This window comes from Lacerta agilis, chromosome 6, assembly GCF_009819535.1.
Source record: "Lacerta agilis isolate rLacAgi1 chromosome 6, rLacAgi1.pri, whole genome shotgun sequence".
Taxonomy (NCBI): Eukaryota; Metazoa; Chordata; class Lepidosauria; order Squamata; family Lacertidae; genus Lacerta; species Lacerta agilis.
In genome coordinates, this window is record NC_046317.1 from 43,749,401 (window position 1) to 43,777,342 (window position 27,942).

Consider the following 27,942-nt stretch of genomic DNA (forward strand, 5'->3'; position numbering starts at 1 on the left):
CAAACATAGAATCGTAGAAGTGGAAGGGATCTTGCGGGGTCATTTAGCCCAACCCCCTGCTCCTCCGTGCAGGATCTGTAATGCAGGAGGGCTGCTGCCGGGAGGCCGTTCAGCTCCCGCTTCTTCTCTGGGGTAGACATACCCAATCTTATGCAAATGGGTTGCGGCAATCCTCTGCTCGCTTCCTTGAGAGTTAAGCACTGAAGCCCGACTTAAGGGAGCAGCCGTACATTTTTAAATAGCAAACTCGATTGCTACTGCATTCATATTAGCCGTCACTTCCTACAGCAGTGCGGCATGCACACGTGCACATGTCTCTTATAACACCCGTTCACGAGTTCCCGGAATGAAAGGGTCAAGTTTCCCAGACGCGACTGTGCACAAATACAGCTAAAATCGCCCACGGCCTGCGGAGCGAGCAGGCTGCCGCTGTGTTTGCCGAATCCCTGCTTTTACTCCCAATGAAGCAACTATGCCTAGAATAACCCCCTTTGCCGCGTGGTTTCCTGCCCCTAAAGCGCCCTCTTCCGCGCCGCTGAGCAAAGCACTTTTGTTCCACGGGATGCGGACGATTCGCTCCCCACGTCCACTTCGTATGTATCCCCTTGCGCTAGCCCAGCTGACGCTGGCGGGGCAGCGAATTAAAACGTATGTCCGATGCACGTCCTTCCTTCCTTCCCTTTTCTCCCATTCTCTTTCCCAGCTTGTGACTTCATGTCACCACACACAAACCTCCTTTTTTCTTACTCCCATTTTCTTTCCTTACTCCCCCCCCCCCCCGCAGAGCTGCCTGGGTTCTCTACATTACAGGCAACCGAGAGGTGTGTCTGCTGACATCACTAAATAAATCCTGCTCAGCAGTGCAGGGGTGTAAAATTGTTTTCAGGCAGGCAGAGGATGGCGGTGGTGATGCACAGCGTCCGGTTGATACAACTGCCTCGGAATTACTATGCATAGAAACGGGGCGGGGGCGCAGAAAGGAGCTGGCCGCCGGCAACTTTGGGTCCCACCCTTCTTCCCCCTCCCGCTCCCCCGCTGCCTTTTGCAGGGAACATCCAGAGATTGCGAGCGGGACGCGGGACCTGGGGCGCCCGGCGCAGTCCGCGGTCGGCAAGCGCGCCTGCTTTTTGTCCCCTCTGCCCTTCCCTCCGGGTTGCGGCAGCGGGCCAAGTTGTAACAGGTGACACGCATGGAACTAGAGGGGTTCCGGTTCCCAGAGGCTTTAGTGGAGAGTTGCCTGTAAGTGGATGGGTAGATAAGTATGCTTTAAAATGCTCCCTCCCTCCGCGCCGCATCTTGCTCCCTTTCTGTTGCTTAAAAAGGCTGTGGTCAGGCGATTTTGGAGGGGTGCGCGGGGAGGGTGGAAACTTTCGTGGAATGAGTCCCTGGACTGAGGTTTGCTGCATGCTCCGCGTAGTAGCCTCATTTGCGCAGGATAGATTTGTTTGTTTCTGGCCTCCCAGTTAAAAGGCTACTTCAAAATACAGCGAGATGTTACCATTTGAGTTTGTTCTATGGGACCCTTGTTTGGCCTGTGGTCCAATAAACCTGTGGAGGTGTTGGTTGGGGTGGGAGGGGGGGCTTTCTGGGGTTTATTTCGAAAAAAGACATTCTCTGCTTGCTCTTCGGTGATTGTAGGTTCTTCTCTCAAGCACGCTGAGCCTTTTGGGGTTGGGTCAGAGGTGGGTGGGAAAATGTATTTGCATCCTTACAAGCTAGCCAGCTAGCCAGAAACAGGTGTTCAGAGACGGGACCATCCTTCTCATGTGCCTTTAACAGCAGCTTCATCTGGGTTTTCACAGCCTGGTGTGGGGAAAAAAATCATTTTCTGGAGACCCCCATAATCCTTAAAAGGCACAGCTACAGAGGCTGACTGAAAAGCTGGCAACCCGGTGTCTTTATGAAATCATTAATGTCACTGTCTTACTCTTACAGCAGAAGGCGCTGCCAAGGGATCTGCTGTTGATACCAGACTTGGAATCTGCAACTGCCTGAACAGAGAGAGGAGGAGACCTGCCGTTTTGGTTCTCTGCCTCATTAAGTGGCTCAGCTGGGAACTGGCGGTACTTGTAAATATGACCGCAGATTGATGGCCTGAGTTTTGCAGACGGTTGAGCCCTCAGGGTTTGCTTGCTTCTGACATCATTCCTTTGTGAAACAAGGAGTTGTGCTCAGGAAGTTGAAACCAGGGGGAGCCAGTGGAAGGGCTACAAGTTTTTGCTTTTAGAAACCCAGGCAACTCCAGTTCTCCATCCCAGCCCCTAGTTACCTCCTTCCATCTTCTCCCAATGCCTGCGAGGACGCACATGACTGTCAAGTTTTTGGTGTAACTCAGGAGCCTCCCAGCTTTCTAGCCATGGCCTCAGTGGATAGATTGCAGTACCGTGCTCTTTATGAGTATAAGAAGGATCGGGAGGAAGACCTGTCTCTCTGCCCCGGGGACCTGCTCACCGTCAACAAGGCAGGGCATGCCTGTGTGGACTATAAGGAAGGGGATGAGAGAAACCCCCAAGGCTGGCTTAATGGCTTCAATGAACGTACCAAGGAATGGGGAGATTTCCCAGGCACTTACGTAGAGTACTTGGGTCCTGTGAGGATTGTGGCTGCCACGCCTAAATCAAGGCCCAGACCACTGCCACCAATGCCAACTGGGGCTTCTTCCAGTCACTCATGGGGTGAGTTCATATGTATATATTTATATATTTCAAATGAAGTGTTTCTATATGAGGCATGAAATATAGCAGTTTTCCAGAATTATGGCAGTATTTCCTAAGTGTGTCCTTCTGCAGCAATCTGGATAGGGCTGTGCTTTCTAACGAGTTGGCCTTGAGCCATGCACTGAAGTTCATAGGACTTTCTCAAGCTCTACTTCCGTTATCTGTGCCCATCACTCCATTAATGGGAGTAGGGGGAGTGTGCGTTCCCAAGCAACTTTCCCTGATGAAATGTTGGCTTTGCTACTGAAGTGAGGCTTTTTAGAAAACCCTATGATTTTACAGTTTATGGATGGTGTGGTTTGAGAGCCACGTTCTCCCCAGAGCGTGATGTGTATGAACCACTCGAGAATTTGAAGCAGGGCAGGCCAGTTTTCCAGCTGGCGTGTCTCTTTTTGTGTGCAGGGTAATCATTTTCATGTGAGCAGCAAGTCACATGGTTAGCCAGATATGTGGATGCCTGTGTTTATACTGGGATGGAAATGGGGGGGGGGGGGGTAGGAAGCCGCTTCTGGCTTTTGTTTTTATGAGAAATGAGGCTGACATTCTGAAATGTTCCATCTCTTTGAATTGTCCAGATGACTTGTATTAAAAAAAGTCTGCTGTTAATTAAAGGAAGGGCCAGCAGTGCATCTTCATTTGAAATATCTACAGAGGATCTTGAGAGCCATTTGAGAGTACAGAATCTGGGAGGTGACTTCTTCAGAGCCAAGTGTTGCTGAAGGCAGTACAGACTTTGCAGACACATTTCACCTTGGGGGAGCTGTGCTCCCATTGTGTGAGTGTGGGAGAGCTGTATTCTCTCACTCTTCAAATCAGTATTCCAGCCATGGGATTGATAATGATCTATAAGATCACATGTATGGGAGGAAATCGATTCCACAATTATTTTTATTTTTTTCAATGTATAGTCCAAATTATGATTGACAAGTTGTGCCCCCAAAGCTGCACACAGCTGTAAATTCTCTTCTGACAGGTATAGCTTTTGTTTTATTTTTTCAGTTCAGACATCTTTACCCTTTGTGACTGTAGGAATAAATTGAGTATGTTTGGTGGCAAAGAAAAAAAGCGGGGGTGGGGTGGCCTTCAGTGTTAAGCAACAAGTTGCTCACCTTTGTTGGAGCTGGGGGGTGTTATTGCAAAATATATCAGGTAAAATGCTAAGTCTGTGTTTTAACTTGTGGATTCATTCAGTCCTTTTTTTGCTACTTGCACCATGGCAGGGACCTGAAGAGAGAGAGAGTGGATAGAGACATAGTTGGGACTACCTAAGGGCATTTGTGGACAGCATGGTCTGTGTTAATTCAGCACTTAGCTCTTTGCACTCATGTAAACCAGGTCTAACCCAAGGTTAGGAGACCCCCTGCAAATGTGCTGGCAGTAAGCTGTGCACTGTGGCCAATGTGAACTCCATAATGCACAGCAGACAGATGGGCAATTGGCCCAGGCCCACCAAATCCTTTGGAATTACTTGTATCATTTTTATTTTATTTTATTTTATTTTATTTATCCTGCTCTTCTGCCCACTGAACACCCAGAGAGGATTACAAACCAGGGGTGGGATAGCAATATGTTAAAACAATTAGTACAATAAAATGCAACATCACAACCACTCAAGGCCCACACATTTCTCTTTCCCAACTCATATACACCACATAAATATGAGACCCCATGGAGCTAAAGTCTATTTCCTGCATAGAATTTCCATGGTAGATGTAGATGTGCTTCAGCTACATGTTAGCAGGTGTATAAAGTTAGGTGTTTGTGCCCATTTAAATCTTACATGAAACAGCCTTTAGAACAGGGGTGGTGGTGTGTATGCAGTGTCTATGGACTTTCAGGCTGCTTGGTTTTGTATGAAAAACATACAGTGTGGATTGCTAGGCGGGGAACATGCACAAGGGCAGAGAAACTGTCTAAACAGGAGTGTTTGGCAGAGCTAATGATTTTGAAGCGGCTCCAGTATTTAATCAGAGTCATAGCAGCTGTGTTGATCCCATGGAATAAAATACTCAGAGCGGTGAGGCAATACCTTTTATTGAACCAAGCAAAACTCAATATAAGAAACACATTCAGGTTTTGTTGTTGTTCAGTCGTGTCCGACTCTTCGTGACCCCATGCACCAGAGCACGCCAGGCACGCCTATCCTCCACTGCCTCCCGCAGTTTGGCCAAACTCATGCCAGTCGCTTCGAGAACACTGTCCAACCATTTCATCCTCTGTTGTCCCCTTCTCCTTGTGCCCTCCATCTTTCCCAACATCAGGGTCTTTTCCAGGGAGTCTTCTCTTCTCATGAGGTGGCCAAAGTACTGGAGCCTCAACTTCAGGATCTGCCCTTCCAGTGAGCACTCAGGGCTGATTTCTTTAAGGATGGATAAGTTAACATTCAGGTTAACACAGCCCCATTCTTCTTATGCAGGCATATAGACAAGAGTGAAAGATGAACATTATACTCCCAGGCTGATATTAATCTGCTAGAATTGAGTTGAAAACAAAGGTGTAGAATGTTTAACTTTGGAACAGAGGAAACATTCCTGACCCTTGTTTTGCAAATCTTCACCTGGTTTATGGCACAATCTTATTCCTGTTTACTTTAAGGTAAGTCACACTGATTTCAGTGTGGCTTCCCAGGTAAGTGGATATGGGGCTGCAGCCATAAATTCATCCTGGGCATGTAATTTGTGGTCCATATACTAGCCACATGGCAAATCTCCATATTGCTGAGGATGTGTACCTTAAAAAGAGAGATTATTGCTTGGCCTTGGACTCTGAATGGGAGGGGTTCGTTCGTTTGGGAATGGTTTGTTCTTTTTTTGCTCTTGTTTTTAATTTTGTGTTTTAAGTTATATTTGTATGTTGTGAACTGCTCTGAGATCTATGAATGAAGATTTAATAAATAATATGATGATAATAATACTGACTACAGAAAAATTTAACAGGCTGAACATTTTTCTTGGGTATCAGTGGAACTTATTTCTAAATAAAATCTTCTGGAATTGTGACTTTTATGGCGCTGAATAAGTTCTGCTTTCTCTCCATACCTTCAACACTAAAAATAATCACAACGTTAAAAAACATTTATGCAAAACTGTGCTTAATGTCAAAACAAAACAATAATAATAACAAATTCCTTCCAGTAGCACCTTAGAGACTAGCTAAGTTTGTTATTGGTTTGAGCTTTCGTGTGCATGCACACTTCTTCAGATACATGCACACGAAAGCTCATACCAAGAACAAACTCGAAAAATTAGAATATTGTGGAAAGGTTCATTTCTTTCAGTAATTCAACTTAAAAGGTGAAACTAATGACATGCAAAGTGAGGTATGTCAAGCCTTTATTTGTTATAATTGTGATGATTATGGCGTACAGCTGATGAGAACCCCAAACTAACAATTTCAACTTTGGGGTTTTCATCAGTTGTACGCCATAATCATCACAATTATATCAAACAAAGGCTTGACATATCTCGCTTTGCATGTCATGAGTCTATCTCGTATATTAAACTCCAGTAGCTAATGAAAACAATTGCTTACATAAATGGACTTTTCCATGATATTCTAATTTTTCGAGTTTCACCTGTATATTACTAAACACAAGGCAATTTACAGCAACAAAATATACAACAAAAAACACACACCTTATAATTATCCCATCCAATACAAAAAATGGAACGACTTATATCAAATAAATATTCAATCATCTATTAGAATATAATAGTACACATTAAAATTAACTCTCAGAATGTCAGCAAATGATAATTAAACAGAATTTCACTCTTAACAATTGTAATAAATAAAAACTATTATCAATAAAAACAACAATGCATAAAATACCACAATACTTACAAAACCATGTAAAAGGATCAAACAGAGAAACAAAGACATACAACTGATAAAACTTTTTTTAAAAAAAATATATCTCCCTGAACTCTTCTTTTCCCAGCTGCTTCTGCTGTTCTTAAATCTATGGCCAGCTCAGCTGGGTTTAATTGGAAGTGGGGAAGGCGAGGCTCTTCTTTGCACTTCCTTACCGAGGAAGCTGACTTCTGCTCAGTTATTTTAGAGTTCTTATAGGGTTTTTTGGGGGGTGGGGGTGGGACTTTTCTAAACAACTTCCGGCCAGGAGTACTGTGGACAGCAGGTTTGAATTCTTTTGTCGTTTTATGAAACATCAGTTGTTGCCTGTAATAAGTATAATGCCTTGAACCGATTATTCCCGGTCATGTTGATGTAGCAGAAGAGCAGGATTGGGTCCTTAATATATGCTGCTTTCAGGAATATGTTCATTAATATAGTTATTTTCAGATGAAGTGATGATGTGTATGCAATTCTCTTAAAGAATCCATGCCACAAACTTAGTGTGCACTGGGCAGTAAGTAAAAAAGATGCAGGAAGTCTTTTATTAGAATGTTAAACCAGGACAACACTTCTGCTCTGTTTCTTTTTCTAACCCTGTAGAACACACATACCTGGGAGGAAGCTCCATTGAATTCAGTAGGGTTCACTTCTGAGTATACCTATATTGCATTGTTATAGAGACTTTGCTTTGTTAAAAAAAAATCTGTTTTAAATGAGAGGAGTGTACTGGCTTCCCAGCTGAATAATTAAATAGAGCAGAATATTGGCCTAATACATTGTATTCAGTGTAGCATTAAGTGAATATTTTAATATTGCCCATAGATGCCAACATCTGTACTGGTTCTCATCTAGTGCTTTGAACAGCAGCTTCATAAATTGAAATTCAGCCAATTAAACTTTCTTTTAGGTGCAACTAAAGTGAAGGGGAAAGCTTAATTAATTTGTGCATGTCAGACTGCTGCTCCTTAAAGTTGACAAATCTTAGTCTGCCTGATGTTTCCCCTTCCAGCTAGATATCATCTGGTCCAGAACTAAATTGCAGCACAAGGCCACTGGCTTTGTTGTTGCCTGGAAATTTAAGGATGCTCAATTGATCGCCCGTTTTATTTGCTGGGTTGCTAAGCCCAATATGGAGTTTCTAAAACAGGTGACAGGAATTGATGGACTGCTTTAAGGTTATGGATTCCTCCTTGTGAAGAGTGGAGTGTGTAACAGTTTCACTACATTATTAATATCTTGCAATATTAATATCTTGCCTATTGCTAAGTACAATGCCTTTGTCTGATCAAAGGTAGTTTGCAGAGGTTTATGAAGAGTTTTGGCCAAGGGGAAGACAGGATAAAGAAGTGTGAAACTGCTTTTGGTTTTCATCACCTCATTCTCTCTGCAAAATTTTTGACTCTCTTGCTGATTATGCATCAGCTGTTTTATCATGCACTTGGTTTTGTTGTACTTAAATTGATTTTATTGTATTTATAGTTGATTTACCATGAGCTGCCTTGGAGCAGGAGGCTTCCCAGGGACAAAAGGTGGAATATAAGTGTCATTCATATCTATCTATATCTATATATTTCCACACACACGTAAATAAGCTTCTGTTAATTTTTCATAGTTCTTGGATGCTTTTGCCATACTGCACTCTGAGCATTGGTACTTATTAACTGTTTGAGCTGATAATAATAATAATAATAATAATAATAATAATAATAATATTTATTATTTGTACCCCGCCCATCTGGCTGATTGATTTGCGCACACACACAGGGAACTCAGAGCAGATTGTTTCCTTTAAAGAGCTGCTTGCCAGTTTAAAGAGGAGACTGTGCCTCTGAATAGGAACGGACAAATAAGTTAATTTTTTGTCTGTGTCACTTTCACATGTGCTCTCATAAGTGAATTTCTGCACTGAGAGCCAGTGTGGTGTAGTGGTTAAGAGCGGTAGACTCATTATCTGGGGAACCGGGTTCGCGTCTCCGCTCCTCCACATGCAGCTGCTGGGTGACCTTGGGCTAGTCACACTTCTCTGAAGTCTCTCAGCCCCACTCACCTCACAGAGTGTTTGTTGTGGGGGAGGAAGGGAAAGGAGAATGTTAGCCGCTTTGAGACTCCTTTGGTGCAGGGATTCGGTGCTGGAGCTTCCCATGTGTAAGTCTAGGCCACCTACACACAGGATACCAGTTGCTGGGGATCCGCGGCCAGCGTTCCACGTGCGTATTGGCACGGGCGCCGGCCAAGCCTCATAATCTGAAGTTGCATGAGTAAGTCGGAAATGAAAAGATGCCTCGAAACTAAACTTGAAACCACTTGCAACCTCCTGTACTGTTACCAAAGCAAAGGCGACCAAACTAAGGGCAAAGTTAAAGCACTAAGTGAAACCCCTAACGTTTTTTAAATTAAATCTTTACCTTTTCCCCAATAAAGACAGACACCGATGTTTCTTTTATGGCTTTGGCTGACCCGCATAGGCTCTTACGCTTCACTGTTCCTAACCCAATGCTAAGCTTTCCCTAAACTAACAGTCCCTGCACCGCCAAATCTTCCGCAATGCTAAGGCTAGCTAAACCTATCCCGCCAAATCTTCCGCAATCTAAACCTATGCTAGGTCTAAAGGCTATCTAACCTTTACCGCCAAATCTTCCGCGAGCTAGACCCTAACTACCACCTGCACGCGCTTCCAACCCGTCCAACCCATCCAACCCTCAGCCCCAAAAACCCCTTAAACTAAACTAAACTCCAAAATAACCTAACCGAACTGAGAATAGAATGCCTAAGCGGGGAGCCTCAGCCTTTTATTGATAACCAAGCGTGACATCATAACCAATATATTTACCAATAGGAACGCTGTTGCTGCCCCCCAAAAAGGCGGGAAGCAGAATAACGACCATTGACAACTTTGAAAACCTCTGGAACTACAATTTTAGGCGGAGTGATCTCAGTGGCAAAATGTCCACTGAGTCTTACTTTTACTTTCACTTTTGTGAGGAAGTATACATAAAATAGTGCTTAAATAAACATTAAATTAAACAAATAACCGCGGGTTCAGAGGAACCCACGAAGTGTATTCCCACACTTCGGGAAGTGAAAAGCGGGATATCAAATCCAAACTCTTCTTCTAATTTACCCCCCCCCCCAAAAAAAAAAATCACATGAAAATTTGCATCTAAATACATATTGTTAATGCGTCTTCTCTCAAAACACACATTTCTGAACAAATTTTCCCTAGAAACAGGCATTTCTAAACATATTGTACCTCAAAATGCACAGGTTTAGATGCATTTTATATTGTTCCTGAGCTGAAAACTGTATTGCAATGTTGAGAGAAGTGTAACATTTGATGTGCAGCTATTTTCTGATCCACACCTTAACCTTCAAAGGTGAGGATCAGGTCAGCGTGTATCAGAATGGGTAAAGATTGAAATTCTCAGGCCATCCATTCATCTGAATCATTGCACTTCTCCAGCAGCTCCCCCTCACAGTGCGCACCCACAGTGCCTTGTTGAAGGCGGCATATGTCTGACACACTTTCTGCATTGGGCCGTGATGCTGGTTGAGTCATACCTTTGCTATTGTGAACATATGTAGGAATTCTAATGCTTCATTGGTCACAGAGGTTGTTAATCTAGCTGTGAAAGAAGTGGTTCCTAACTGCAGCCAAAGTGGAGACAGCCACAAATTGACCTCAAACTGGAGCTCTCATCACAATTTTTTCCTCCCTAGAAAAGGATTGCTGAGTTTGGGACCCTGTTCCTCTTTTGAGGGCCATCCAAAAATGTAGGTTTCTTCTGTTCTACAGAGTTATTGCCATAGACAGGAGGATGTATGGTGGCCAGATGGGCCATTGAGTATATTAAAATATGTGGATAAATAGGCTGTATTCCCCCATCTGTTCCACTTCTGTTCCTCTAATTATGTAGTTCTCTTCATCCCCTTACATTCTTTTGCATTTGTACACCTCTTAAGAGTTCACAACCAAATTTTGTATGTTGGTTCCTGAAACCAAGGAGCAGGTTTTCTTCTATGTTTAAATACAGTTGGACACCGTATTGAATCAAGATGGTGGGCTGAATGAACCATTTGGAACTGCACTGATTTTTTTGTTTTATTAGACTTCCCAAGCAACACCAGGTACCAGGCTGCCAGTTGCTGATAAAGGCACCTCTGCTTTGCCCTTCCTTGACTGATTTTTGTAGCCTCTTCCTTTTTAGTGTGCTTTTGTGCACACATAGTTCTAGTTACAAGTAGGTAGCCGTGTTGGTCTGCCATAGCCGAAACAAAATAAAAAATTTAAAAAATCCTTCCAGTAGCACCTTAGAGACCAACTAAGTTTGTTATTGGTATGAGTTTTCATGTGCATGCACATTTCTTCAGATGCACACGAAAGCTCATACCAATAACAAACTTAGTTTTTAATTTTTTAATTTTCTATGTTGTTTTGTGCACACAGTAAACTTCCCCAGCTTCTCCGTCTCGCTTAATTCTTCTGTTATTTACATAGTAATGCACAAAGAAGTTGCTATTTGGGAAGTGGTATGATTCCTCCTCCTAAAGGTTGTTGGTGGAATGTAGTGCTAAGTGAACATCACATCAGTGCAAGGATTTCTGCTAGCGTGTGCCCCCTAAATCTGTTCTGTGGGTTCCTTTAAGCCTCTGGAGCAAACCTGGAGAGGCCATGGGGAACACCTGGTGGGAAGAGAGCGGGGCAGTGATTTTGTGCAAGCAAAAGTCCTTGGACTGATGGGATGCAGTACTTGAATACCACCCTGTGGATTGTATCCAACTGAGTTCTACTTAGTGGGCCAGAGTATACCCACTGAAAGGAATGGGCCTGGGTTAGTCATCCCCATTCATTTCAGTGGCTCTACTTTGAATAGAACTAACATTGGATCCAACCCATAACCAAAGAGGCAGCATCTTCTCCCTACGTCACTTTTCCTACCTGCCAAACAGCACATGCAGGCAGGCTGAGGGGTGGGAAGGAGGTCATTTGTGGCTGCAGAGGCGTAAGAAGGTCGGGTGGTACCCGGTGCGGAAAATTTCTTGTCAAACCCCCCCATTGATTCCCCCCCCCTGCACAAATGGTTTTATGTTATTTCATATTTTCTTACAAAGGAATAATAGCAAGTAATAATAATAAACTTTTATTTATATCCCACCCTCCCCAGCCGAAATCGGGCTCAGGGTGGCTAACATCAGATACATAATATTGGTATAAAATCAAACAATAATTAAATTACCTCCTAAAACATCTCAAAATCAAATTAAAGTCTAATTAGATGGCTTTCCACAGGGTTAGGGTTGGGAACAGTAAGTGCTCCACTGAACTGAAATTTCAGCCTTCAATACATAGGAAAGCAGCCAAGTAAACAGCTATTTTGGTGGAAGAGGGTCAAGATATTAACCGATATGCATGAAATTTCATATATAGCTATATAATCCCTAGTATAGTAAGACCAGACCTTTGGAGCAAGCATTTTTTTATATATAAAAAAAGTTTTTTATGAACCACCCTAGTAGGGCAGTAATTGTCCCTTGATAATTTGTCACCCCCTCCATTATGGAACATGGTGCGGTCCGCCCCCTATGCCCCCCCCTTGCTACGCCCCTTTGTGGCTGACTCCTGTTCCCTGAGCAAAAGGTTTGGAATTCCTTCCAGTTAGTCACAGAGGATGAATGCCAACAATTTATGAAGCCGTGCTGTCCCACAAAGAAAGTATCTCTCAGGAGAATGAGATATGGGCCGTGTTCCACATTCCCACATCAGTTTCCTTTTTGTTTTGTTTTTAAATACGCATTTCTGTATATGTTTCTCTTAATATATACGTTTTTGCAAGCAATTTTCTCTTAATATGATGCATTTTAAAAATTAATATACACATTTTTGTGTGTGCTCTTCTTTAATGTACACATCTCCCCCCCCCCTTTTTTTAAGCTGGCCAACAGCATTGCAAAATTCAGAGGAGTAAATTTCAAGGATAGCAGTGTTTGGGTTCATGTATTGAATCTAGTAGCTTCCTATTAAAATGCGAACCGAATGGATTTCTCCCCTATTCTTGGTTGGGTTTATGGTTTTACCATCTTCACTATCCCCAGTCACCCTTGCACAAATGCAGGGCTAAAAATAATTCCTAATGAATTAGGAACAAACGTTGTTCATTTCTTCCCTGGCCTTGAAAGCCTCTGCTCTGAGAAGCATTAAAAATGTACTGATTAATTAAACTGGAGAAAAAGTTCTGGGGCTGTGTTTTAATTGACTTGAATAACATTTCAGGAAAGCTTGATTTAGTTCACAGGCTGCAAGGAGCTCTTGTTGGCTCCCTAGAGACGTAAGACTCATCCACACTTCCGCTTTTTCCTTGCCTGGAAACTATAGGTCCGAGCCATTTTTCTGCTTGACCCACGCTTTCTAGGCTTGGGCCCACTGGTGCCAACTCCAAGGTGCCCAGGCACCCACAAAAAATTGTTGTGAGTGCCCGGCCTCTGCCCCTGCTGCCGCCCCCTCCATCCCAGGCCACACACCCCTCTACTTCCTCCTCCTCCATCTACGGCTGCCAAACCATGCCAGATCCTGACAGAGCTGAGGGACTCATGACACACAGCCCTGGTCAACATTGCCAGTGGTAATGGATGATCAAAGTTATCTTCCAACAGCATCTGAAACATAGGGAGCAGCCTTCCACCAAGACACCTCCATACACTGACTTACAGCTGTTCTTCAAAGTTTTAGACAGGGATCTTTCCCAGCCCTATCTGGAGATACTGGGAATTGAACCTCGGTCCTTCTGTACGCAAACAGAAGTTCTGCTACTAAGCTACAGCCCTTTTGGATGGCCACAGTCTCTCACCTCAAATTAAATGTTGGCCTTAGGGCAATTCTTACTTTTTATCACCCCTCCAAAGTGCAGGAGTTAAAGGCGCCACCATGAATCCCCCAGTCTGGCTTCATTTTGTGTACAGAGGAGTCGGTGCGAATAAACCTAGTCAGATCCTTGTTAACAACCTATTATTAGCAGCCGGAATGCTTAATTGTCACCAAATCGAACCCAGTAAATTACCTTCTATAATAGAATGGCTAAATAAAATGTGGAGCACGGCAAAAATGGAGAGGACCGAAGACTATAGAGACAAAATATTTTGAAGAGAGATCGTTTTAATTTGGAGTGGGGCCTTTTGGTTGGTTTAACATAAATTTAATAAGGGAGCCATGCAAAGCACTGTCGAGAAGCTGTGCTTCAAAGCCCTGTTGCTCATTCTGGCCGAGGTGAGAAGATGCTTTGGGGTGGCGCAGTTATGTTTTACTTACATGCTATACCAACTCCACAGAGTTTCAGCATAAGAGTCTGAATAATCTCTCCCTCTGGGAATGGGCTGGCTATGGATCTGCCTCCACTCCTGCAACACTCTGCTACAGGGCCTTATGAGGACTGCAGCTGTTGGGAACACTGCCAGAGGTAACCTGTGCTCTGCTGCTTTCAGCTGGTGCAGCAGGGATCTCTGCAGTGGTACACGAGTTTTTAGGGCATGTTAGAGATGGATGTGCTGATCTTGCTGTTGATATCTTCCACAGGGCTCCTTTCATCATTCTGTGTAAAAAAAAATTTTTTTAAATAGCCATGCACAATCATGTAGTTTTTCATTTGCATTGCAGATTAAAAAAAAAAATTAACCACCACAAAATCTGGGTCAGTTTAATGCATTGGCCAGCTTCTGTACTAGCTGTTTCCTTTGGCCTGTACTGACGTTAGGGCAGATTGAAATGTCAGGCTTAACGGTCCATTTCCTGGCTATGTGTGGCTGAAGTCAAAACTCCTTAGTGTTAAGACCTAGGAAAGACCAGGGGGCAAAAGAGGAAGGGGACGCAGTTGTGATGGTTTAATATGCTATTTGACCAAGACCAATAGGAGCAATCCTGCTGCCTTCCACACCATTCAAGTGGAAAAGGGACGTCAATTTACTGCAAAACTCTCTTATTCCCCGTAGTGTCACCTCCTTGGCTGACATTTCTAGATTTTTGCAGCTGTCATGTTAGCACAGAAAATGCTTCAGTGACTAGGCAGCTGGGGAATTAGATCTTATGCTCCAAGGCTCTTAAGCAAACCAGGATAAAAAAGGTCCCCATGCACCTCAGGTAATATGAGGAGGGACTTTTGAAAGTGGGTGTAGAACTTTCCTCCAGACTGGTAAAGTTCCCTTTGCCCCTCCTTCTTTACACTGCCACCAACCTCAAATGTAGAGAGTTAAGCTGCATCTTCTGCTAAAGCAGGGATGGAGAATCTATGGCCCTCCAGGTCAGTGTTCTTCAACCTGGGGTCTCCAGATGACGCTGGACAACAGCTCCCATCACCCCCAGCCCCCTCAGCCAATGGTCAGGGATGATGGGAGTTGCACTCCAACAATATCCGAGGACCCCAGGTGGAAGAACAGTCATTAGGCATGCTGTCCACCAACATCTGAAAGGCTACAGGTTCCCCATCCCCAGAAGGAACTCAAGGCGGCTAATGGCCAGAATGAACACCAGTTTGTTAAATCAGGGTGGCTAAGCCATTCTCAGGCCAAGGGCTGCATTGACCCAGAGTCAATTCTCCGATGGGTGCTTGTGAATGCATATCAAAATGCAGGTGGCTAAGGTGTAAAAGTGGGCATGGTGAGAACTCCAAAAATCTTTCCCATCACCTACTGTATTCAGTTTAAAAGTGATTTCAAAAATCATATTTTTATTTGGTGGGGTGGGGTCATAAACCATTTGGCATCAAAGCAAGGCACCTATGGGAATAGTCAGCAAATTTTAAAAGAAACAAAAATGTTAAAAGAAACAAAACAGTGTGACAGATGAGGAGATCCTCCTGGCAAAACCCCTTTTTGTGGAAGGGTACCCCCCACTGTATAATCACAGTAAGTTGCTACCCTCAGACTGAAGCTCCTGACAAACTAGCTGTCCAACTACCTGTCAGGGGACTCTCTCTCCAGAACAGCTCTAGGAAATAATAAAAAGAAAAGAGCTTTAGTTTTACTTTCCCAAAGCCCAGAGGACACCAAATCTTACAGAACTTTGTGAACTCTCCCCAGGAAACATGTGGTAGCTTAACAACTGTGCAGCACATACAGAAGAATTTAGCAACAAATTCCAGAGAAATGTCCTTTTAAACCAATGAAGCCAGATTGTCAGAGCTTGTAAAGAAAGAAAAGCAACAAAATCACACACAGTCTCGCACATTTTGGGGGGTGGGGACCAATCTGACTGAGCTGGTTACATTAACTGCTTGCCTGGTTGAATTTAACCAATTTCAGCCTCTCTCGTAGTCCCTTCTTTACAATCTCAGATTCATGGGATTTCCCTGGGGGTGGGGGAAAGATCGCTGAAAGATCATTAAATTGCATTTGGGGAAAGAGAGGAAAAACCAGTACAGTGTTGCTTTGCAAATGAAAGGGGCTTCAGTGTGGCTTGCACCCAGGAAAAGGAGCGCTGGTGTTTTTACTGGCCTTGTATAGCTCATGACCCGTGCCTGTTTCAGCTACTATGGCTGGGCATCCGGCTGTATCCTGCCCAGTTAGAGCTCCCGTCTTTCCCTGGGGGCCTGGTGTCCTTGGCAGCCTTCCCTCCTTGCCCAGCTGCTCATGGCAAAGGTGTGAAGAGAAGCATCTCCTTCCGCCCATCCAGCTGTCAGAAAAGAGCCAATGAAACCAAAGAGTACAAACAAACTTGACCCAGTTTTGACAGGCAGGATTTCACAAGAGAAGTTGCTTCAAACCAACACATAATAATATGGGGTTTTAGTTCAACTAAAATTCCATCATTAGTGATTTCCCCCTTCCTTTAGAACACACTGCTCCTAACTGGTGAAAAGGCCATTGCTTTAGGCACATGGAAAAATAACATTGCTGAGTTTGTGTTGAGTTGGCTGCTTGCACACCAATGTGCCTACCCCGTCCCTAAAACTTGCCAGCTCTTGAGGTTTGACCCATTTTTTTTTTATTTCAGCATTTGATCTTTAGTTTTAGGTTTGCTTTGATGGAAATCCAGATTCAACCAAAGCTGAATCCTTAGGCCTTGACCAAAGCCTAATTCATGAGAACCTGGACACACAGCAGCTGGCAGTACACTCTGCACATTATTCTTCTGTGCACACAGCATCCACTTTTCCAGTGTCTTCTCACTGCTGATCAGCATGAAAAAACCAGTGCTGTCAGGCTATGTGTGGCTGGTGTAGAAACTGGTTACACTTTCCTCTGTGTACGGATTAGGACCACGTTACCAATCTGCATTTCAACATGGTATCAGAGGTACTGTGAATCAACCCAGAGGTGAGCCAGGATCAAGGTTTCACGGAGTACTGTGTGGCATTTGTTTCAGACAACAAATTAGTTTGTTGGCAAATGGCAAAACTGGACATTTTAGGGCACTGCAATTAACAGGATTATAACAAGTGTACAAAGGAAGATCTACATAAGAAAAAAAACAAACCTATGGCATTCCTGGAGGGAGAGTCATTCCATTTATTTGGTTGCAAAATAAAACATCAACAGTAAAAGTAATTACAATCATTTAATATATAAAATGTCAAGGGTGCTTCCCAGTGAAGGAATGCACATGGCAGATAATTATTTATTCTCTATAGCTCTGGATATCTATGCACACCAATATCATGGCTAGGCAGCTATTCTCAGCTCTGCGCTCTAGGGAGCATTTGCAGCAACAGGGGGCCACTCTCACACCACCAGCTTATGTACCTTCCCCCGACAGATGCACACAGCCAGGAATTGCACCTGCATGGAAACTTTCTCTGTGCCTCCCATTTCAATTCCCTCCTGCTCTGGGAGACAGTGGCGCAGGAATGGGTGGGGAAGCACTGGGCCCTTCACTTGCCTGACCTACCTTTTCCTCCAGCTCTGAAGTTCCCCCTGCCTCTGATCCTTGCCTCCTGGCTCATGCAGGTCCCCACAAACCACTGCCCCCCTCCCACGTTAGAATTCATCTCCCCTTGCCCCAGGGCACACTCGTCAGGGGCCCGCCAGTCCCTCATATCAAACGATTGAAACAGTTGAATTATAGAAACTCTAGGCAATTGATTGGGGGATATCTTAGTACATTGCAAGTGTAAAGTGATGCACATTGGTGGGGGGGGGGGAGTATTTCACGTAAACGCTAGTGTGGCCTGAACTGGCAGTGAATGAGCAGGAAAAAAGAGCTTGGCATCATGGTGGATAATTTGATGGAAATGTTAACCCAGTGTGTGGCAGCTGTGGAAAATACAAATTCCATGTTAGGGATAATTAGGAAAGGGGTGGTGGAAAATAAAACTGCCAATATCCTAATGTCTTATTATAAATCCATGGCGTACACCTGGGACGCTGTGTACATTTCTGGGAGCCTCTCCTCAAAAAGGATATTGTGGCGCTGGGAAAGGTTCAGGAAAGGGGACCAATATTTGGATGTTTTTAGTTTAGAAAAGAGGGGACATTATATAGGTGTATAAATTATGTATTATGCTGCAGAAGCGGTGGCAGAGAGGTTTTTCTTTTTAAATATCAGAACCTGGTGTCATTAAGGGAAGAAGTTGAAAGATGGAAGATTCAAGTCCTCTTCACACATTACATCACTTGGCTGTGGAATTTGTTACCCCAAGACAGAGCGATGGCCAACAACTTGGATGGCCTTAAAGGGTGGGATAGACAAAGGAGGATAAGGCTGTGAATGTCTACCAGCCACAGTAGCAATCTCCTAGTGTCAGAAGTCATGTGTCTCTAGTTGCTGAGAATGACAAGAAGGGAGAGTGCTGTTGCGCTCATGTCCTGCTTTCAGGCCTCCCACAGGCATCTGTTTGGCTACTGTGAGAACAGGATGCTGGATTACATGGCCCCTTGGCGGGTGGCGCTGTGGGTTAAACCACAGATCCCAGGGCTTGCCGATCAGAAGGTTGGTGGTTCGAATCCCCGCGATGGGGTGAGCTCCCGTTGCTGGGTCCCTGCTCCTGCCAACCTAGCAGTTCGAAAGCACATCAAAGTGCAAGTAGATAAATAGCTACCGCTCTGGTGGGAAGGTAAATGGCGTTTCCGTGCGCTGCTCTGGTTCACCAGAAGCAGCTTAGTCATGCTGGCCACATGACCTGGAAGCTGTACACCGGCTCCCTTGGCTAGTAAAGTGAGATGAGTGCCGCAATGCCAGAGTCGTCCATGACTGGACCTAATGGTCAGGGGTCCCTTTACCTGGCCTGACCTAGCATAGCCCCCCACCCCCCCCGAAGGTGCTCCGGAGAGGAAGCAAAAGTATGTGTAGAGTAAGAAATGATTGTCAAGTATCAGGTTGCCAAACAGTAGTTTCCTACTAAGTGCTAGTTTTGTGGGAAATAAACCCTTATTCATTTATTTTTATTACTTGAAATATTTACATATATATACACCATATTTCACTGGGACTAGTTACAGGATGTTTTATGCAATTAAAATATCAAAGCAAAACACACACACACACACTTTTATTTATTCTTAGTTACCGGTACCTGTTTTTTCATGCTGTAAGCTGCCCTGAGCATGCCCTATGGAAAGTCAGCATACAAATAAAAGGAAGTATGTATGCATTTATGAATACATATGTGTGTGTGCAACTGCAGCTGTCTCCTTGCCATTTCCTTGAAAGCAGCTACTTTGCAATTGTTAACTCTGTAATCATTTATTTCTGCTGGAATTGTTTTCTGGTTTTCAGAGGTAGCTTTCACTTTTGCACTTGCCAATAGGTGTCAGCTCAAGTATATTCAAAGCGCAAATGTTTGTTTAAGCTCTTATATTGCCTTTCCGATTCTTTGCCCGTTTCAAAGCTGGAAGAATTGCAGCATCCTGTTTTGCAGGGATGTAGAGAATTGTGCAGCAGGCCACATCCTTTGCACACTTACCTGAACCTAATTAGACTTAGTTTAGAGTAGACACTGACAGAACTTCTTTTACAATCTCTTGCATCATTCACCACAGCATTCAAATACACGGGGATGGATTTGGAGTGACTCAGTGCTGCTTCATGAACCCTAAGATTGCAAATTGCAACTCCCACATTTCCTGATGCAGAAAATGAAGCAACTCTAGTTTTTGCTGACCATTCCAACTTCATCCCTAATGTCCGCTCTTCCCGTACATCATGCTGTTGACACCCACAGAGTCCAGCTCAAGAAGGTGATGCACTGAAGAGAGTCACAAATATGAACATGAATGTACAGGGTTTACTTCTGATTATAGTTAATATTTTTGAAAGAGTTTCTAGAGGGGTAACCTTGTTAGTCTGTTGCAGCAAAAGTCTAGTCAGGTGGCACCTTAAAGATTTATTATTTACATATTTAAAATTTATTACAGTATGATGATATGCTCTTCAAGGTATCCTAAGATACTTTGGTGTTTTTGTGTACCTGACAGACTCTGCTGTGCAAAGCTGCTGCAGAGATGAGATCACTTTGGGTTTCATAATGTAAGGAGCCCTTGTCCAAGCTCTGATGTCAGTAATTCCAGCTTCGAAAACTGGATGAGATTCCGATGCTGTCCATTTTACCGCTTCTTCAGGACTGGAACAGGACTCTGATTTTTGTGGTTTTAGAGCCATCTGCTGGCCAGGATTCATGCTCATAAATGTGCAATAGTCACAGTTTGGGAACCTGCACAGGAAAGTCAGGTCCATGTTTTGGAGAATCTGGAGCTATGAAGCAGATTTTCTCTAGCTTGTTTAAATACATATTAGAATTGGGAGACCATCTGTATCCACATGCAGTTTCCCCCCTAAAAGTTCATTTAAAAAAATCTACAGACAAAAAAGCTTCAGACGCAGTGTAGAGTTTTCCTGACAACCACAACAAAGAAAAAAAAACCCCACAATATATAGTGTACATAGATTGTGCCTTTTACGATAAGAGTACTGTATAACAAAATCAGTGATAACAATAGCTTGAAAATACAGACAACACAGACTTTTTGATGATGAAATACCATTTAAGAACACACATGCCTCCTGAACAAATTGTGAAGTAATTAGAGTCTTAGGAAATTAATAAGAGTATGGGTGATACAATGTCATATAATGTAAATAATTACTATCTGAGGTTGCTTTTTTCCTGCTTCCTCCCTGGCACCATGACTATTAGATTATCAGCTTATGGGTGGGGACATTGTTGCTTTTAAATTTTTGTGCAGCACTTAAAAACTAGGCATTTTATAAATAATAATAATAATAATAGTTGTTATTAATTTTTTTTAAAAAGAGTGATCCAGCAAAGGTGGGGGGAAGTGAGACACTCAAGTGACTTAGTGCTCAATCTACATGATAATTTTCTGTTCTTCTAAACTCAATGGCATACAACTGAATTGTGTCAAGTGAGAGATGGTGGGAGTTGTAGCCCAGCAACACCTGGAGAGGAGGGTCACAGGTTCTCTACCTTTTCTCCATGCATTTGGTTTAGTAGCTGGAAGTAGCAACCAAACATATCCTGCAAATTTGAGCCTGTAGGAGACTTTGACAATTTTGCTGCTTGACAGTCCTAGCTTTCGTTGTGCTCATATTTCAACAGTCTTATTTGCCTCTCTCTTCCTAACAGGACCTCCTGGGGAGATGGAGTTTGTTGACGGGTTAAATCTCCCTGAACAAGCACTGCTGGTTGTAAAAAGACTTGTTGAAGCTTTGGAAAAAGAAGGTATAAGAAAAAACTCTGTTGCGGCTAGATTTCATTGTTGCTGTTGTTTGACATTCCACATCTTAAACTGCTGATGAGTATACTGTATATTGTTTGCTATTAGTATATATGCAAATTCCAGAGAAGCAGTGGCCTTTGTATTGTAAAGAGGAGGCAGCCGGCTCATTTCTTCCCCTTTGGACAGTGCCCAGTTGGTTCCCTACTTTCAGCCCAAGGGCCAGGTCCAACCCGGGCCAACCTTCCAGAGGCCACATTCTGATAGTGAGCAGTGCTAGAGGCAAAAGTGGATGGGGTCAGATTATTGTGGCTGAAATGCAGTGGTTCAAGGAAGAAATGATTCCTTTTATAAAGGGTGTGTGTATAAATATAATTGGACCCTTTCTCTTGGTGATGTAATTTCACTGCCTGGAACTTCTTCAAGCCCCCCCCCCCATTAGTTGACCATTGATGTATGGTAAGGAAATCTTACTGTGTTTCTCTCTCCCCACCCCCACCCCCACCCCAATTTCTATTGCATTTACAGGCTTAGATAATGAAGCCCTTTACCGATCACCTCCCAGTTCCTTTTGCGACACTCAACTCAAGCAGCATCTTCTGACAGGTAAGACATGGCTTTGGGGGTCCTATGCAGAAGGCAGCATTCAAGCAGTAAGGTTCCAAAAAAAACCCCAAAGTGGATTTCTCTCCCTGTTGCGAAGAACACAAGCCTTCTGAGTATAGGGACCACTCATGAACATGGACCACGAGGGATTAATGAGTGTAGATCTGAATCGTGTGGTGCTTATGAAGTCCTCTGCATTGGGTTAAAGTACTATATTCTATTCTTGGTGTCAGTGCAATCAACAGGGAGATTCTGCCTATTCAGCAGAACCTCTTGGGGTCACTCTTGTAGCAAGGGGAGCCCACTGCAGGAGCTAAAGGGAGCCCAGCTGATGAACCATCTCTGCTTCAGCTGACAAAGCATCAAGGCAAGTTAAGTAGCTGGGTGAGTTTAGCAGCAGGGCAAGGAGGCCAGGGCACACTACTCTGCCCTTCCTCTCCATGACTTAAGCTTCTAATAAAGTAACTTAATAAAATCCCCCCGCCCCAATAAAGCTAGCAGGTGTTGTGGGCTTTCCAGTGTCTTGCACTGTCTGTCATATGTACTGTCATGAGCCTGCAGCACTGTTGGAATCAGGCTTGGATTTGCTGGCTCAGATGGAGAAGGATGAAGAAACGGAGGGGAAGATTGTACTGTGGGAATCTGGGTTGGAGCAAGGGGGAACCTCCCCTTTCTGCCCCAACTTCAGCCACTTTGAAAAGCGAAGAGGGCCCTCTCCACCAACCCTCCCTAAGTGGACTCTGGGGCGGGTTTTGATCAGCCCATGATGGAGGCTGAACAGGAGGAGGTGACTCCTGGACTAGAGGTTGAATAGGTGTAAAGCGTTCACAGATGGGAGCAGACCCTCCTACCCTGATGCAGCGTGCACTTGCAAGCTCAACATTCCCACAAGGCGAGAGAGTCTCATGGGGAGTGCACCATGCCTTGTCTTTTAAAACTTGGTGGCAGAGGTGGGGAAACCTATTGGGACATCTTTGTCACTTCCATCCAGTTCTGAACTTCTTGCCCTGTACCGGAACCCTTTAATCCTGACCCCTGAGCTTGGAGTTGTTCACAAATGCAATATCAGAAGCTCAACTGGAGTGTATGGTTCAGATCAGGAGAGGTACCACCAGGACCAAGAGGATGCTAAAGGGGTGCTAAAGGGGAGGAGAAGGAGATTGCAGAGAAGCTGGATGAATTTTTTTTGTGCACCTGTCTTCACAGCAGAAGATACAGGGCAGATAGGGATCTGAAGTAACTTTGCAGGAAAGGGAGTCTGGGGAACAGAGGGAAAGAGTGGTGGCAAGAGGTGAAGTTCTAATAGAGAAAACAAAAACTGACAAATCTCTGGGTCCAGATGTATCCGCCTGAGAGTTCTCAAATGTGAAATTGCTGACACACATACACTGTTTGCTTGTTTGTTGGATTTCTCTCTTGCCCTTCCTCCCGAAGGATTTGGGGTTTTAAAAATCTGTACATACCTTCTTGCTGCATAGTAAATTCTGTTTTTGAATAATTTGGCCACAAGATGGCACTGTGGCACCAGGCAGTGTAGAAGACAGCCCTGTTCCTGGCTTATTGTGTTTGAGGAGGCAGTGTGATGTTTTGTTAGCAGCATGCTGATCCACCCTCCTGTTACCTGCGCTGGTTCCTCTCTGGTCTGTTGCCTTTGAGCGGGTGCTGTTTGCAATGATGGGGAGGATGTGGTGTCAAACTCAAGCAGCCAGGCTCTCTGACAGCACAAGCCCAGAGGCTGTCACGCCAGGACGTGTTGCTATGGAGAGGAATCTGACGGGATATCTATATAAAGAAACATGAGCTCATCCATCCTCAGCAGAACTAAGAAGCCAAGTCCCGAGATACCTTATTGTCTGTAGCGAGGCACACTAGAAGCAGCTGCGAATGTTCTCACATTCAGCTGGAGAATGAAACATGGGCAATGTGTCTTATCATCTGCAGGCCAAGCCGCAAAAACAATTTTCAGGCTATATCTGTATCTCAGAACCTTCTAGCCCAGGTGCGTGTTAAAGGCCTGCAGCTGGTATATATATATATATATATATATAAACATAAATTTACCTCCCCTCGCACTTCAACCTGTGGATTCCTCGCCAAACAGTGACTCCCAAGATTCAGTAGGGGAAGCCATGACAGTTAAACTGGTGCAAAAATTATGATGGGTTGCATGGTATAGGAACACATGCAGCGGTGGGCCACGGTCAGAGCTGGTGGTGTGCAGGACCAGATATAGGCACACTGACACCTGTACACAAAGGTGATGGGGAGAAAGGCACTTGGGGAGAGCTGTCCCCACCTGCCTTCCTCACCACCACAATCACACTCCCCACCCCAGCTTGTGAAACAGCTGTGTGGTGGGCTGAGGGATTCATAGCTTACATAGGGAGGAAGACACATGGGCACAGGGGACGGCGGCAAGAGGGTTTGAGTGGGTACCCATGGCATGCCACAGTTGAGGGCCTGTGAAAGCTGCATGTAGCCAGTGACCTGAAGCTTGTCCACGTGTCGTACAGATGCACCCCTTGAGGGCAAAGGACCATCCCTTTATGCACACAAGAGTCGCTGAACTAGGACATAAGAGGTTAGAGCTTTATTCCATTGCCCCCAAATTAAATATTGTGAATATTAAATATAAGCTTCTTGTCATTGTGTATCAGTTTGTTTCCTTTTTTTCAAAACATCTCCACAGTAGCCGCAGAGTTTCAATTTGCTTGTATTAGGCTTTGAAATACTATTTTAAACAAAATGAGCATCTGGGTGATTGACTGGCTGCTGTCAATGTTGACCTCAAGTGGAAACAAAAGATCTTGTTCCAGCCATTACGGTTCACTCTCAATACAGTGGTACTTCGGGTTACATATGCTTCAGGTTACATACTCCGCTAACCCAGAAATAACGCTTCAGGTTAAGAACTTTGCTTCAGGATAAGAACAGAAATCGTGCTCTGGCGGTGCAGCAGCAGCGGGAGGCCCCATTAGCTAAAGTGGTGCTTCAGGTTAAGAACAGTTTCAGGTTAAGAACAGACCTCCGGAACGAATTAAGTACACAACCAGATGTACCACTGTATAGTGTTCGGAAGCATCGGGATAGATCCTGGACTCATTCCTGTGGCTATATGCTTATGAAAGTGTTTTGTGCAAATGAGCCATCCTTGCAACCTGCTTTTGGAGATAGTCCTGTGAACCGTGAAAGTATTCCTGACAGTTGGCAGTCTTGGGATTGTCTATGAACAAGTTGCTTAGATGACCAGTTATAAATGCCTTCAAAGTTATGAAGCCACAGAAATCACTTCAGCTGCAAAACATTACATTAGAACAGGCCTTGTGTTCATTGTTTTTTTTAATGAAGCTGAAGCTGAATGTCTCAGTTCAGTTGTGCTGAATTTGTGCAGCTGAATTCCACTTTGATATGCAAGGCAACCCAGCTAATTAAAGCCAACTTGAATGAATTCAATGAATTTTGACCTCGTTAAATAAGGAAATTAAGTGTACTCAGTGAAGCTGAGTTATGTGTGAACATTCCCAGGGACAATGCAAGTTTTCCAATGGAAAGTCAACTTAAAGACATCTGGTGAATGAATTTGCAGCTGCAAATTATGAAAGTCAGGGTTTCTGTTGTTGTTATTTTCTCTACACCCAGTCCTCACTCTTGTTCAACCTGGATGCATTGCACTGACACAACATTTATTCCAAGCTGAGGCCCACGCACAGACACTTGCATCTACATGAAACTATTTATCTAAGACCCAGAACAAGAGCATGTGTCCAGACTGTCTTAAAGTTAGCACTTTCATGCTATGTGCACAGGTTCCTTGTCAGATTATGGGCATCATCTCGATGCAACATGATTATAATTCACTTCACTCTTAAAATACTTCAGGTACTGGAGACGATGTTTGCCCTGCAAAAGTATGGTGGTTGTTTTATGTGTTTCCATTAACATAGATTGCTAGAATCAGCCATGAAATGGGGTGCATTTTTTTTTGCAGAATAATTCCCCCCATGGGTTATCACACAGATAACTGTGTATATGCTGTTTTCTCCTGTAAGGGAAAAAATAATAATCCATATGCATAACAGAAGTACGTGCCAAGTTCCCTGTAGAAACTCTAATCTCTCTAGGACAGGCAGGTAGGGAACCCTATCGCTCTCCAGATTCCTAACATCTCTGGCCATTGGCCATGGAACTACAAGTTCCCCTGCTACTGGCTCTAGAATAATGACATGCCTCTCCTGCCCCAACCACACATGACACTCCACAAGCACCATTATGGTAGAAGCAATCATTTTTCAGCTGTTTCCCTTACCTAGCCAAGTGGGAGCCTTGTTGTGCTATCCAACATGGCCGCCATTTTGAATAAGGCACATCCTGCTTCTTTGCTGCCTTATTCCAACTGGCAACTCAAAAGAGGTGAGGCAGTCAATGTAGTGTTGCATGGGATGGGGAAATGGAGCTGGCTGTCTCCTTCAATTTGAAAGTGGGTTGGGTGGAAAGGTCTTCTCTAACTCCACTATCTCTTTTCATGCTCCTCCTCAAAGCCCTCAGAAACTACCTTACCCAAACATAACTAACTAGCAGAGGGATTTTGAGCTGTAATCTGGCACGAAAACTATGTACTGTAGTGTCTATAATGATTTTAATTCTTCTCCCCCCCCCCCATCAGCAAGAGGTTGGCTTCTGAGACATCTTGCTAATTTTGGTTACTCTAATTTGACCCTAGACCCTTGATACCACCAATGTAGGACGAGTTAATGTTACATAGTTGGGCCCTGGTGAGAGAGAGGCTGCCTTGGGTGCATTGCTGGGCCCTTGTGTAAAAGAGGCGGCCTTACTGTCTCTCTGGAATGTGAATTATAGTAATTACTGAGGTCTCCTCTGTCCTCAGTAGGCTGTTGCTGTGATTCCCCAGGACCCTCCTTGTAAAAGAAGCTAGAATAGATGTTTACACTAGTGGCTGATAATGATATGTGTGTAATTGCGGTACATTTTCATATCCAAGTGGCGTGATGCTAGACTCACAAAATCAAATGCCACCATCCAGTAAACAGGTGTGAGTGTGTGTGTGTGTGTGTGTTGCACCTATGTAATCCCTCCCCAGCAGCTGATGTGTATGGTTGCAAATTCTGAAAGAGATGCTTGCTGTCCACTGTCAAAGGTGCAGTACAGCAGCTGCATTCACTGTCTTGCCTCTCCATTGCACCACTGGTTTAGTGCAGATGTTGCAGGGATTTAAGAGAGCCACAAAGACCAGGAAAGCTAGTGCCACCAATGGCTCTCCATCCCAACTTGGTGAAATCTCAGTCAGTCAAGGCAAATGGTTTACGACTCGCCAGGGTCACCTCTTGGGGAAGGAAGGGCATGTTACTACTGTTGAAAGAGAGGAGGATTAAGACAACCAGGGCCCAACTTGCCAAAACATCCCAGCCTTTTGTAGAACAAATTGGAGGCAGGTTAGAAAGTTTAATTCTCTGCCATAGAGCAGGAGAGGAAGAAAGAAGGATTATTGGAACAGTCAAGCTCGGTTTCACCTAGTTCAGCATTACTGCCCAGAAGGGCAATATAGGCATCTGGGGGACGGACGGACCCTTTTTATCATTATTTTTCCTTTCTACTTTTTCTTTTGCTTATTATTATTGCCATTTAGTTGTATCTCTCTCCTCCTCCTCCTTCCACTTTTTCTTCTTGTAACTGGTTTGAGATGTGTTGAACCGATAAGAATAACAGGAACGTGGTTTCAAATGACAGAGAACAACGGAAAAATTCAGTTAATATCAACATTCAAATACTACTATAATTAGGGTCATCAGACAAGGAGAAGATTGAAGTCCATAATATATTTGCAAATTGCAGAGTGGCTTGCTAGCTCACAATCTAGTGGCTTTGGGGGGGATTCCTCTGAATCTTGGCTGACTAATTTTTAAGTAAAGATACATTTATTAACCTCATGATTGGCATAAGGGTGTTAAAATGTCTAGGAGTCATGATATGGAGCTCACGAAACAGTCCCAACAAATCTCTCTTAACATCCATTCTCTTATTTTTTTTTCTGCACTGTCCCATGTACTCCGTCCATTCTACCTGCAGAGTCCAACAAAAATCCCTACAACCT

At 43.9% G+C, this 27,942-nt stretch overlaps 1 protein-coding gene across 1 annotated transcript in view; it reads left to right on the forward strand.

Annotated features, from left to right (window-relative positions):
• Positions 1 to 1,129: 1,129 nt before the first annotated feature.
• LOC117048438 (phosphatidylinositol 3-kinase regulatory subunit gamma) overlaps positions 1,130 to 27,942 on the forward strand; it is a 247,007-nt gene continuing 220,194 nt past the window's right edge. Inside the window, exons 1-4 of the mRNA XM_033152246.1 lie at positions 1,130 to 1,239; positions 1,936 to 2,663; positions 21,137 to 21,232; positions 21,756 to 21,833. Coding sequence (XP_033008137.1) covers positions 2,357 to 2,663; positions 21,137 to 21,232; positions 21,756 to 21,833 — 481 coding nt within the window. The 5' untranslated portion in view covers positions 1,130 to 1,239; positions 1,936 to 2,356. The remainder of the gene's footprint in view (positions 1,240 to 1,935; positions 2,664 to 21,136; positions 21,233 to 21,755; positions 21,834 to 27,942) is intronic.